This window comes from Gopherus evgoodei, chromosome 5 (assembly GCF_007399415.2).
Source record: "Gopherus evgoodei ecotype Sinaloan lineage chromosome 5, rGopEvg1_v1.p, whole genome shotgun sequence".
NCBI classification, from domain to species: domain Eukaryota; kingdom Metazoa; phylum Chordata; order Testudines; family Testudinidae; genus Gopherus; species Gopherus evgoodei.
The window spans coordinates 134,908,985-134,921,845 of NC_044326.1; the positions used below are offsets into that span (position 1 = coordinate 134,908,985).

General features: G+C 41.8%; 1 protein-coding gene across 11 annotated transcripts in view; it reads right to left on the reverse strand.

Annotated features, from left to right (window-relative positions):
- The window catches only part of WRN (WRN RecQ like helicase), a 106,888-nt gene that overhangs the window by 69,402 nt on the left and 24,625 nt on the right, over positions 1 to 12,861 (reverse strand). For 9 of the 11 annotated variants that reach the window (XM_030565281.1, XM_030565285.1, XM_030565283.1 and 6 more), the window contains 3 exons: positions 6,060 to 6,209; positions 3,207 to 3,279; positions 1,311 to 1,425 (listed from right to left, as the gene is read on the reverse strand). In XM_030565281.1, the coding sequence (XP_030421141.1) occupies positions 1,311 to 1,425; positions 3,207 to 3,279; positions 6,060 to 6,209 (338 nt within the window). Of the gene's footprint in view, positions 1 to 1,310; positions 1,426 to 3,206; positions 3,280 to 6,059; positions 6,210 to 7,261; positions 7,460 to 12,861 lie in introns of those variants that run through there. The other 2 variants (XM_030565289.1, XM_030565291.1) reach the window with 2 other exon arrangements.

The window sequence follows — 12,861 nt, forward strand, 5'->3', positions numbered from 1 at the left end:
CTCACAAATACAAAGTATCAATCATGAAGACTATTTTAGCCATGCTGGTGTACTGTGGGATCATCTCAGACTCAGCTGGAAATCAAGAAGTTGATGGGGTAAAGAAACTTTCGGATGCAAATTATTAGGTAGTTAGTAGTAGCAGTCGTCATCGTCAGTTTTTTGTACTGGGTTTATAAGAGAACTGACTGATTATGGCCTCTCGACTCTCTCAAATATCATGTTGGGCCCTCAAGCTGAAGAGGCCGGACGTCCCTGTGATAGAGTATCAATGCGCAGATGACATTCTGCCCTACATCTTTATCCATCAGGCCTATATGGAACAATTTCTATCAAGCTATTAACAATCATATTTAAACAATGAATGGTAAGAAGCAACCTGCAACTAGTAATCAGCTACATAGACTAAAACTTGTGTGAGACCATCTTTCCTAGGCAACAACCTATCCTGAGATGCAAAGAATTCCCAAACCCACTGAGTAGAGGTACATCCCACCTTGATTAGAAGGCTAGTTGCATTAAGTATCCAAAACTCATTGGTCACTTGAGCAATTGCTTAAGGTAGGTTTTGTCACAGTTCCAGGGCTTACAGGCTTCCCTTCAGATTATAAGGGTCCTACAGAACATGGCTGGCAGTGCCAAACCACCAATCCTCTGTTATTACACAAGGGAAATTTGCATCTTTGTATCTGTGAGTAGAAAAGTGAAGTTTTCTCATGGACTAAAGTTTCTTTAAAGGGGGGGCATACACATTGTGAGGGATGCCCCCACAAGCTCTCACGGGGTCAGCCAGCACTAACAAAACAGACCGCAAGACTTGCTCTGCCAGCTTAAAAAGAGAAAGCCTGCCACAGGAAGGGTGGTGACGAGGGGAAGACTGCTATGCCTTGGATATAGCTGGCAACTGAGACAGTCACAGACTCTACCATCCCTGAGACTATATAGACCAGGTATAAAGTGAGGATTACCAAAAGGAGGAGCTGGAGGCAGACCCTAACTCAGATTAAGGACACCAGAGCCTGCAGGTAAGCCAAACCCTCTCCCAAGCCAGGAAGAGGGAAAGGATCTTTTTTGTTTGTTTATTTTGTTTGGAGAATCCTTTGTATGCCTTAAACCAGGAAAAGACTCTTAGCAGCCCATACTGTGGTCTGGTGGGGACCACAGGAGGCCCTCACCCACCACAATTTACACATGGATCTGTAACTATCAATAGGGTGCACTGGATTCGATACCATTAGTACAGATGTAAGAACATACCACTGACAGGGATGTCAAAGACAAAGAGGAAGCAGATCTGAACAACATCTAACCTCTGCATATTTTTAAGTTGTCCAAAAGTGCTGGGAAGACCATTAGCCAGCTCCACCATTTCTTCAGCTAATGAGGACAGTTGCTTCTTGACTTCATTTGCCAACATCTCCCCATCTGAAAAACTCAGTGTCAGCGAAGTTTCTTTACATATAACTCACCTCTCTCCTCTATTCATATGCATATAAGCTTCTAGATCATTACTGACTCAAAAGAAACAGAAGTTGCTATAGTTAATTATAATTATAGTTAAAGTTAACAGCTTTGTCTAGTTCCCATTTTCAGAAGCAACCTGACAAGATGCTGCACAGTGAGGGGGAAGGGGAAAATGGGACCCAGCAGGGACAAACCGTCCCTACCAGCACCATCCAGACCCAGAACTGCACAGAGGTTACCCCACCTCTTCCTAGGGGCAACAGGACTCACGCAACACTCCCTCCCCTGAGCCATGTGGAGCCAGGCCAAAGAGCCGAAGAAATTCAGCAGGAACGGACACAGAAGTAGCCTCCCAAGTATTACCAAAGGGATAAGCAGATACCAACATAGTCATCATACAGTCTTGACACTAGACTTTCTCTGCCCTGTGTTGATCAGTTGCTTGTTTCGCCCCCCTCACTCACAGACTCTTCACTTTGAGACAATGGGAGACACTGTGTTACAGCACTTTCGAGATGTCAAGCCACTAATGTATGTTCCTCCACATGGAATTAGGAGTCTAGCTTTAAGCTCCTATTTTTTAAGAATCTGGACATAAGGCTCTTTGGGACAGGAAACTTGCTTCATTTAAACAAGTCTCAGCACATTTACGTGCTGTTGCACTACAAACAAAGTGAGCAGCCCACACATTTAGCTTAAATATTCTTAGGTCCTGATCCTACAAAGACTTATGCAACTTTAAACATGAGTAGTTCCACTGACTTTAGTATCATGAACTAAAAGGTGTTTCATTTGTTAAAGCTCATAACAAGTAAATGAGCAGACGTGCAGCTGAATCATGCATAAGCTGCAAACATAGAGACATGGCTAAAAGAGGTCACAAAAATTAAGCCTTGTGATCAAGAAGGCAGCATTGCTGCTGCATGGTCATCACAGGGAAAATAAGGGTACAGCCTGCATAGAAAGAGAATAAAACCTTTTTCAGAGAGCTTTCCCTGGTCAAAAGCAACACTAAGATTTTTAGCTTAATTCATTATTTCTGATGTGAAAATGGGAGATAAGCTCTTCTGAAAAATCTGGGCATATATTTAGGTACCTAAATAGGAACTACCGGGTAACATGCTCTTTAGAAAATCTGGACAAGATCTCTAGCTCAGCAGAAATGAAGCAAACTCAGAGAAATCAGCTGTGACATTTTCCATTAAATCTAATAACCTATATACCAAAAAAAAATCCACCACTGTGTGCCCCCAGGACAAAGCCAAAGTTTACAGTTTGCTAGTATTCCATGGGATATTTACATCTCCTGAGCTATGAGGAAAAAAAGACCAGCTCTGGCAGATCTCACTCCATGGCAGGATGTGAAGCAGAAGACACTATGGTATTTCCATCTCTCTCACAAATGCATGAGATGGCACTGAACATGCTGTAATTCACAAGGTGGCCAATAGTTTATTCAAGCATCTGACCCTGTTACGGCGTGGAATAACAAAATTAAGTAAGAGTGAGATCCCTTACCAGCCCGCTCATAGAACTTGGCCTCACACCACAGAATGATGTGACTGTGCTCCCATATCACTTACTGCCCTTTATGGAAAACACTCAGAAACCCAGTTGATACAGGTGAACAAAGAACCCAAACAGAATACTCTCACAGCAAGCTGTCTGTAAACCCCAAACAGTTCAATGTCCAATTAGGAAAAAAAACCACACATTCTTTATGCTTTTAATTTGCAATTTACCGTTTTTTATACTGCAGAGCCTCTGACCACAGTTACTCATATTTTCAAGTTTTTGGTAAATGAGGAGGCCTGCCTGTGAAGAAAAGCAAAACAAATTTAATGCTTCAGATTCCATACAGATCACATATTATATTTTTTTTCTTCCACAGTTGGAAAAGCCTAAAACAAACTGAACAGGCTACAAATTTCTTCTCCAATCCAAGATGGAAATTCAATTTAACACTAAGTGAAGGATTTTTGTTCCAAAAAATGTTAGTAATGCAACATTAAGTTAGAGAACTTAATACAAAATACAATTTAGCCTAACACTTTCTTAAGGTAAAGTTAAGGGTGCAAGAACATATCAATGATTTTAGTGAACATTACCTCAAGACATTAGAGGTGTGTTCATTTATTTTTTTAAAAGTTAGAAACAAAGCAAATGCTGAGTTAAACTCTTGCTAAACAATGCACCCAAAATGCCTTTGCTCCACACCCATGGGCCCAGTCGGATCAACACATGGGCCACGTCTACACTACCGGCTAAATTGACACAGAAGTCTTCCGGGGGTACTCAACTCATCTAGATATTTGCCTAGTTTTACAACAGGCTACATAAAAAGCTTGTTTAACCTGCTCTATACACAATACATTCACATGTAAGTACAGTATTTATATTCAAACAGATTTATTTTATAATTGTATGGTAAAAATTAGAAAGTCATACACTTTCGTATTTTTATGTCTGATTTTGTAAGCAAACGATTTTTAAGTGAGGTGAAACTTGGGGGTACTCAAGACAAAGCAGACTTCTGAAAGGGGTACAATGGTCTGGAAAGGTAGAGAGCCACTGTTTTATGGCATGGCTAATAGATTAGTATCATTTGTCTCAGTGTTCCATGGCACATAAAATGTGGGCAGACCATGTCCTCTATTTTCATTTAATAAAGAGCCTCATGGATATCTACAGTGCTAAAAAAAAAACTAAACAGAACTACAACAATGACTGTTCCTGGTAACCTCCTGATAAGTCTCGTAAGTGAACTCAAAGATATATATAAATCTATGGTTCACGGCTCATCTCCAGGTGTATTAGAAAAAGCAACATTTACTGAGAATGAGAACTGTACTTTGGTCAATAAGCAACTTCACAGAGTGAGGCTTGGACTCAGTTTTGGAGCTGCTGTTGAAAAGGCTTTTCCTTGTTCAAGATTATACCTAAATGTTGTATAAAACAATATGCTCCTTCAGCTCATCTCAGTAAGGAGACAGGTTACTGCATCAAGCACCAGCTGTAACTTCTTTCCACATTTTGCCTAAACCCAGGGAGAAAGAATTGCAATTGTCTAGCCTGGAAATGCTGAACCACAGACCACTGTGGCCAGGTCATTGTCTGAGATGGAAGTATTATGATGTATATAAATTTGATGCTACTGAGAACAAGTACTCTAAGTGGGCACCTCTCCCCACCTACCCCGGCCTGATGGAGTAAGAGGCCTGTATGGGCCAAAGGGGAGGAGGGCAGGGTTTGGGGGAGAGGGAGAGTCAGGCTCCCGGGTTTGGTTGGTTTCATCAATTTCCTAGGGAGAAGAGAGAGAAAGCATTGGTATAGGGGAGAGATGAGGCGCTGAGATGTGAGGGGACTCCCTGGGGTAGCTGACGGAAGTCGTGGGCAGAGACATTCTATAAAACTGACATGATATTAATCTCCTTTGCAAAGCACTTTGAGATCTGTTGATGTAAAGCCCTAGATATTGTAATTACTTCATTCCCATATGCAACGGTTCAGTGAAGTAAGACCTTTCCACTCCTCCATTTGTCCCCCATCCCCTTTTCTAATGAATAATAAAGCACTGTTTCCAAAACTAACAGAACATTTATTCGATTGGATATTATGCCTGACTGAATGGGCTCTTGCTATTTCTCAGAGGGATAGCTTTTCCTGCTAACAGACTGTGTCCTTAGTGTGCCAAATGATAAACATTTATATTGGGATGGTATCATTTCTGGTCAATAGAACTTGACAAGTTTGATATTTTTCTTTGCCATTCCTATTCTGATTCACAAAACTGGTTATTATTGAAGATGCAGCAAGTCTTTAAGGCAATGCTGCTGTTTAGGCAAATTTAATCCAAACTTTTTAAATTTGTACAATTTTATAGAAGTATTCACAAATCAGACCCACTTGGAGAGAATACCTTGGAGAACAGCCTCCAGTAAATACACGGGTTAAAATGCAATCAAGAACTGAAAATGTTGGACAGTAGCCTACACGTGTCAGGGGCCAACCTTCAGCAGAACAACTCTTCTGGAAACCTAATGAGTGCAGCTGGCCCTGATCGGTTGAAGGAGTCAACTGCACCACTTGATTGGCTGAAGGAGTCAACAGGCTGATACTTAAGCTCAGGAGCTGCTTAACACATTCTAACCCACAGCTGCACTTACCTGCCTTCACTGTCTCTAGCCCTGCTCCAGCCATTGCCTGCACCTGCTCCTGCTCCCAGATTCTTCCTGCCTTCTGACTAACAGCTCAGACCCTTGGCTCTGCCTTCTGACTGACAGGCGTTCACCCTTCAGCTACAACCCTTGGCTTCTCTCCTGTACCCACACTGTCTGGATTCAGCTCTTACTGGTAGGCTGGACTCTTGCTCCAAACTCTCGGCCAGACTGCCCACAGCTCAGTCACCAACATTATGAAGCTTTATAGTGTGTTTTGCGGGGCAAAGATTTAATACTAACAATTTGGTTGCGAGGAATCTGAATTACATGATTGGTGAGTTCCACTGCAGCAAGACATTAAAAAGGTCAGCAAATAATGTATTAAGGGGAATGAAATAGTTAAAACATGGAATGGAGCTCTCTATTTGTACCCACATAAGCGTCAGTGGCTGCATACAACTTCTGCTCCTCGTTGAGTGGAAATTCCTCCCAGTTACTACAGCGGACACACTTGTCCTTCAGAAGCTGCTTGTTGAATAGATGTTTTACCAGGCCATTTAGACTCCACATCTCCTTACACTTCAGCTAAAAATAAAATATTTATTAAGTTCAAATTAAAAATAATTCTCAGAACAAGGTAACAAAACTGATTCAACACCACAAGTGGAGACTCTGAACAGATCATAATTAACTCATTCCTCAACAAAATGACTGACCTTCAGATGTACAGCTTGATTCTGCTCCCATCAGAGCCAACTGCAGTGTTACAACTGAAAAACTACAGCATTGGTGCCCTGACACAGTGTTCCTGCACAGCGCTCCCTTCTTGCCAACTAGATTGCTGCATCAGTGCACCATCAGTATATGCAATGAGAAGTGGGTGTCCACAGCATAGCAAAAAAGGGAGAAATACACCACACAAGTGCTCAGTACAGGTCATTTTAAAGCACTGACTGTAACCTTTCCACTTCACCGTCATCTTAAAAAGCTTTTATGGTGCTTTCCTGAGATGATGCTGTTCCCATTTACCGGCCATTGTTTCAGCCTCCCAGCACATGGTTTCTGGTTCTACTAAATGGTAGTTTCCCTGAGTTTAATGTGGCATGGTTCTCTCAAACCAGGTTCAAAGGCACAGCCTTCTACTAAGTATTAAAACTTCTCTAAGATTTTTTTATTTCTGTATGCCATGCCTATCACTAGGAGAAGTAAGTGTGGTCAGAAGTTATGTTCTCTACATCTGTATTCTAGCAATATGACATTAGACCAGTAGAGACCAAAATAATTCATTCTTATCCCAGATATAGAATCCTCTGCTTCAGATTGCTCCCTGAGCCAAGCTGTCTAGTGCATAGGTAGTTCCCAATGCAACCAGATGCAACAATACAAACGTATGTGCACATCTGGATTTGATATCTGAAGGTTTAATCGATAATTACTAACATCTACATTGGGGCTCTGGAAAGAGGTCAGAGCAGTAAAGTTTTATGCTGGTGGGACAGAGAAAAGGGCAGATGTAGTGGTCTATGCTCAGACTTGAAAATGGGAACTGCATCAGTTGTAGTACTTTTGGGAATTTAAACACTATGCATTATGCTATCTGACAGTCACACAGGAAACAGAAACAAGGAAGAACTCACCCACACCTTCATGGACCCTGCTCCAAGAGAGGATGGTTATTCAGAACGACAGGGAGGAAAACTTAGGAACTGCCAGAGAGGAGCAGACACACAGCTCACCTAGCCCAGCATTCCAGCTCCAATAGAAGCCAGCACCAGATGCTTCAGAGAAAGATGAAGGAAACCCCACAGTGGGCAGATGGGAGATAATCTGCTCCCCACATCAGGTCTCATTTCTTGGTCTCGAATAGTTAGAGATTGGCTTAAGCCCTGAAGCATATTTAAAATCCCTTTCCAACACTGTTTTTATTAGTATTAACTCCTATAATACTGCATATTCTTGTTATCCATATAAAACTGTCCAATCCCTTTTTTGGACTTAATAAACTGTTGGCCTCAACAACTCTATTGTCTACTGAACAGATACCTTCAATGAAACATCTGCTATGACACCCATTTTCCTTTCCTGAGTTGATACAGTTAAACTACCAGTATATTTCACAGAGTTCTAAATTTTACCCTCCATCGTGACTACTTTGCATTTATCCACATTGCCTTTTATTTCACATTGTGTTGCCTTTTCACCCAGTTTGGTTAGGTCTCTCTGAAGTTCCACGCTGCTCATCACTAACAAATAACTGTGTTATCTGCAAATTGTGCTACTTCAGTAATCACTTCCCCTTCCCAGACTGGAAATAAAGAGTACATCCAAAAAACCACATTAAAATGCCATTAAGGGTCAAAGCCAAGCACTCAAGTTAGGAAATGCCAGTATTAAGGTTTCCATTGGAACCCTAGTTCATCCCCTTGTGTGTATGCATTATGATACAGTCTGTAATTACATGAGCCCAATCCTGTATTTTCCACAAGACCCTGTCTGTTTAATCTCCCCTCTTTCCTGCTATATCACATCCCCATATGCTGCTGCCTCCACCCTGCATGTTTTCCCCTACCTCCTCACTCTTGTTCCTTAATTCTCTGCCAGTCAAGCAGCTTGCGCCTTCTCCTCAGTACTCTCGAGGCATCAACTGAGGAAGCACTGACAGCACAGGAGAAACAGGCTCCCTGCTTTCAGTTTCTGTGCCTGGCACCACAGCAATTTTCCTCTGCAAGGAAGAATAACTGCAGAGAAAGTCCTGTTCAGCCCTCAAATGGCACATGCTCAGTCACTCTGTGGGGACGGTGCATGTACAGTCCAGTCACATGTTGGAGCTGCCAGTGACCAGAGCATGTCAGTGAACAGAATTTTTGGAAAACATAAGCTTCTAAACTCTAAGAATCAGAGGCGTAGCCGTGTTAGCCTGTATGCACAAAAACAACAAGAGACTGGTGACACCTTAAAGACTAACAGATTTATTTGGGCATTCGTGGGTAAAAAACCCACTTCTTCAGTTGCATGGAGTGAAAATTACAGATGCAGGCATAAATATACATATACTGATACATATATTTATGCCTGCATCTGTAATTTTCACTCCATGAATCTAAAGAAGTGGGTTTTTTTTTACCCACGAAAACTTATGCCCAAATAAATCAGTTAGTCTTTAAGGTGCCACCAGACTCCTTGTGTGTTTTTGTAAATGCTAAGAAGATTCCACCGAGCATGTGCAAACTGAGATTTTCCAAAAAGCTCACAACTTGGTCAAATTAGGGTGTATTTCAGAGGAACAATAAAAGGCACATTCCTGACACCTGGGCAAGCCCCTGTCAAATTTTGAGCCTTTTGCTCTGAAGCCTTTGCTCAATGAAGCAGCTGTAAGAACTTTAACTTGGATAAATTAATGCATTTTCCCAAAACCTCATTCTCAGGAACAGTTGATCCATTCTAGCTAAAACTTTCCAAAATAACGCAACCTTAGGCAAATACTCAGCATAGAAAATTGCAGCCCAAGATTCCAAGTGAAATCTTGGAGGAAAAAAGTGTTGGGGGAATGTTAACTATAGGTACACTACCTGCACCACCTACAAAATTAAACACTGGACCCAGTATGGAACCTAGAGTCATGCCACTGTCAACCTTTCATCATGAAGAAAACTGGCCATTTATTCCTACTCTTTGTGTTGTGTCTGGATCAAAAACCAGCCAGGAGACTTCTTTGCCTCTTCCCCAATGACTACATTAGTGGCTCATGTGAGACACTATCAAAGGCCTTTCAACAATCTAAATAAATCTTTATCAACAATAGAGGTCCCACTCCACAGCCTGACACCCTCTGTGCTATTGAGAGGGATGAAAGTCTCAAGGAAAGAACATCAAGCTGAAGCAGAGGGAAGTGATCCCATAGCTGGGACCCTCCTACCAGCTGATCTCATGGTATCCTCTCATCCTGAGGATGCCTCTCTGGGGGAGGGGATCCCTGTTATTAGGAAGAGATAAGTAATAGCAATGGGGTATTCATTATTAGAAATACAGACAGTTGGGTTTGTGCATGGATGAGACAATGATGTTGGGAGGATGGATTTTGATTTATCTCGAACGAGGAAACTTTTTGGGAAAGGAGGTGCCTGTATGGGAAGGATGGGCTCCACCTAAACCAAAACAGAACCCGATTGCTGGCATGTAGAATTTAAAAGGTCATAAATGACTTTTTAAACAAAGGCTGGGGGAAAGCTGACAGGTGTGAAGGAGCACACGATGCGACACATACCTTAAGGGAGGATTTATTGAATATGCTACTCTATATCCTAGCAAAGAGAAGAGAAGTTGATAAAATACAGATAACTGAAAATAAAAAACAAACACTTGAACAGAAAAGACTGCCATTCAATTACAGCACAAGAAGATAGACAACTAAATATTAGCAAATTTCATAAGTGCTTGTAGACAAATGCTAAAAGTCTACAAATACTAAGATGGGTGAACTTGAGTGCCTGGAATTAAATGAGGATATTGATGTAATAGGCATCACAGACACTTGGTGGGAATGATGGTAATCAGCGAGACATGGTAATATTACGATACAAAATATACAGTGATGAGAGCAGGTCACACTGGTGAGAGAGGTGCTCTATACGTGAAAGAAAGAGTGAAAAATAGTAAAAATCTTATAAGAATCAAGCAACAACAGCATGGAATCTCAATGAATAGAAATTCCATGCACGAACAGTAAGAGGATAGCAGTAGGAATGTACTATCTACCACCTGACCAGAATCACGACTGTCATTGTGAAATGCTCACGGAAATTGGAGAGGCTACAAAAACAAAAAATGCAATTATCACCAGGGGATTTCAACTATCCCCTACTGACTGGGAATACATCATCTCCATTAATGACAGCTTCTTGGAGCAGCTAGTCCTGGAACCCATAAAGGGGGAGGCAAGTCTTCATTTAGTTCTAAGTGGCACATGGGATCTAGTCCAAGAGGTAAATATAGTTGAATTGCTCCATAATAGCTACCATAACGTAATAAAATTTAACATCATTGTCAGGGAGAAAATATCAAAGAAACTCACCACAAGTAGCATTTAACTTTAAAAAAAGGAACTAAACAAAGACAAGGAAACTAGTTATATTGAAATTAAAAGGAACAGCCACAAGAGTGATATGCCTGCAGGCTGCACAGAACTTTAAAAAAAATATCATAACAGAGGCTCCAACTACGTGTGTACCCCAAATAAAAGAAAATAAAGAAACCCACACATGCACAAAAAGGGGCTAAAAAAGCGCCACCATGGTTACACAGAGTAAAAGAGGTGGTCAGAGACAAAAAGCATCCTTTAAAAATAGGAAGTCAAACCCTACTGCGGAAAATACTGTGGCAAGTCCACGGTAAAAGCATAATCAGGCAGGCCAAAAAAGAATTTGAAGAGCAATTCGCAAATGACAGAAAAACTAACAAAAAAAATATAAAATGTTAAGTACATAAGAAGCAGAACACTTGCCAAACAACCAGTGGTTGGATCAGCGTGCTAAAGGAGCATTCAAGGCAGGCCAGGCTGTTGTGGAGAAGCTAAATGAATACAGTAACTCCCCGCTTAACATTGTAGTTATGTTCCTGAAAAATGCGACTAAGCGAAACGATGTATGTATATATGTATGTGTGTGTGTATATATATATATATATATACACACACACACACACGCAATATGTAAGTTTTAAACAAATAATTTAATACTGTACACAGCAATGATGATTGTGAAGCTTGGTTGAGGTGCTGGAGTCAGAGGGTGAAAGAGGGAAGGATATGGATATTTCCCAGGGAATGCCTTACTGCTAAATAATGAACTAGCATTCAGCTGAGCCCTCAAGGGTTAACACGTTGTTGTTAATGTAGCCTCACTCTCTACAAGGCAGCACGAATGGAGGGAGGGGAGACAGCATGGCAAATAGAGACACATACCCTGTGTGTCGAGGAGAGAGAGAGAGAGAGATATGTGAATTGCCCCTTTAGGTACGCTGACACCACTCTAAGTACGGTGCCTTTTTAAGTAGATCAGCAAGTTGAGACAGCTGCTGCGGACAGCAAGCCCCCTCCGTCCTGAGCCCTGTCAAGTCCACACCCTGTGCTATATGGAGAAGAGGTAAGCAGGGGGCAGGAGCAGGGGGGAGGGGAACACCCTGATATTAGCCCCTCCCTAGCCCCCCTGCACAGCAAGCAGGAGGCTCCTGGGAGCAGCTCCAAGGCAGAGGGCAGGAGCAGCACATGGCAGTGGGAAGAGGGACAGTTGAACTGCCAGCAATTGATAGCCTGATGGGCAGCTGCTGCACAGGGAACTTAAGGGAGTGGGGACTGATGGGGGGCTGCCAGCCCACCCTGGTTCCAAGCCCCCACCAGCAAGCTGCAACAGGCTGCTCTTCCTGCAAGCAGTGGACAAAGCAGGTGGCTGCCAAACGGCATTAGAAGGGAGCATTGCACAACTTTAAACAAGCAAGCCTGTTCCCTAATTGATCAGCAACATAACAACGAAACGACGTTAACCGGGATGACAGCAGCCCTGCCTGGTGCCCCAGAGAAAAGCAATCAACTCTGACTCTGAGGCAACTGAGTCAGGAAAAGGATTATGATCTAAGCAATGGGATAAATGCAAGGCAACTGTGGGGAACTCACCCAGATGAAATTCAGGCTTGATAAGGAATAATCTGAATTCCTCACACACTTAACTGAGTCTAAATAATTAACTTCATCAACTCTGGAGAATGACCTAGGCATCATTGTAGACAGCACAACGAAAACCTCTGGTCAATGTGCAACAGCAGTCAGAAAAATAAAATAGGTGTTAGAGCTCATAAGGAATGGCATGCAGAATACTATGGAAAAAAATTGTCTCATTACAAGGATCAATCATTTGTCCTCACCTGAAATGAGGTGATAGGGCAGGGAAAAACCTCATTTATTAATTGATATTGAAAAGATTGAAACTCTTTACACCTTAGAGAGGGGACATGATACAAGTTTACAAAATAATGAATATCATAGAGATTGCAGCTCAGAAATTTCTCTTCACCCTCTCTCATAATTCAAGGACTAAGGAAATTGAAAGGAATTGAAACTGAAAGATGGCAAATTCAAAACCAATAAAAGGAGAGACTTTTTCACACAATGAGTAATTGGACTATTGCATTCTCTGCCACAAGAGATCACTGAGACAAACAGCTTAGTGGGATACACAAAGGATGA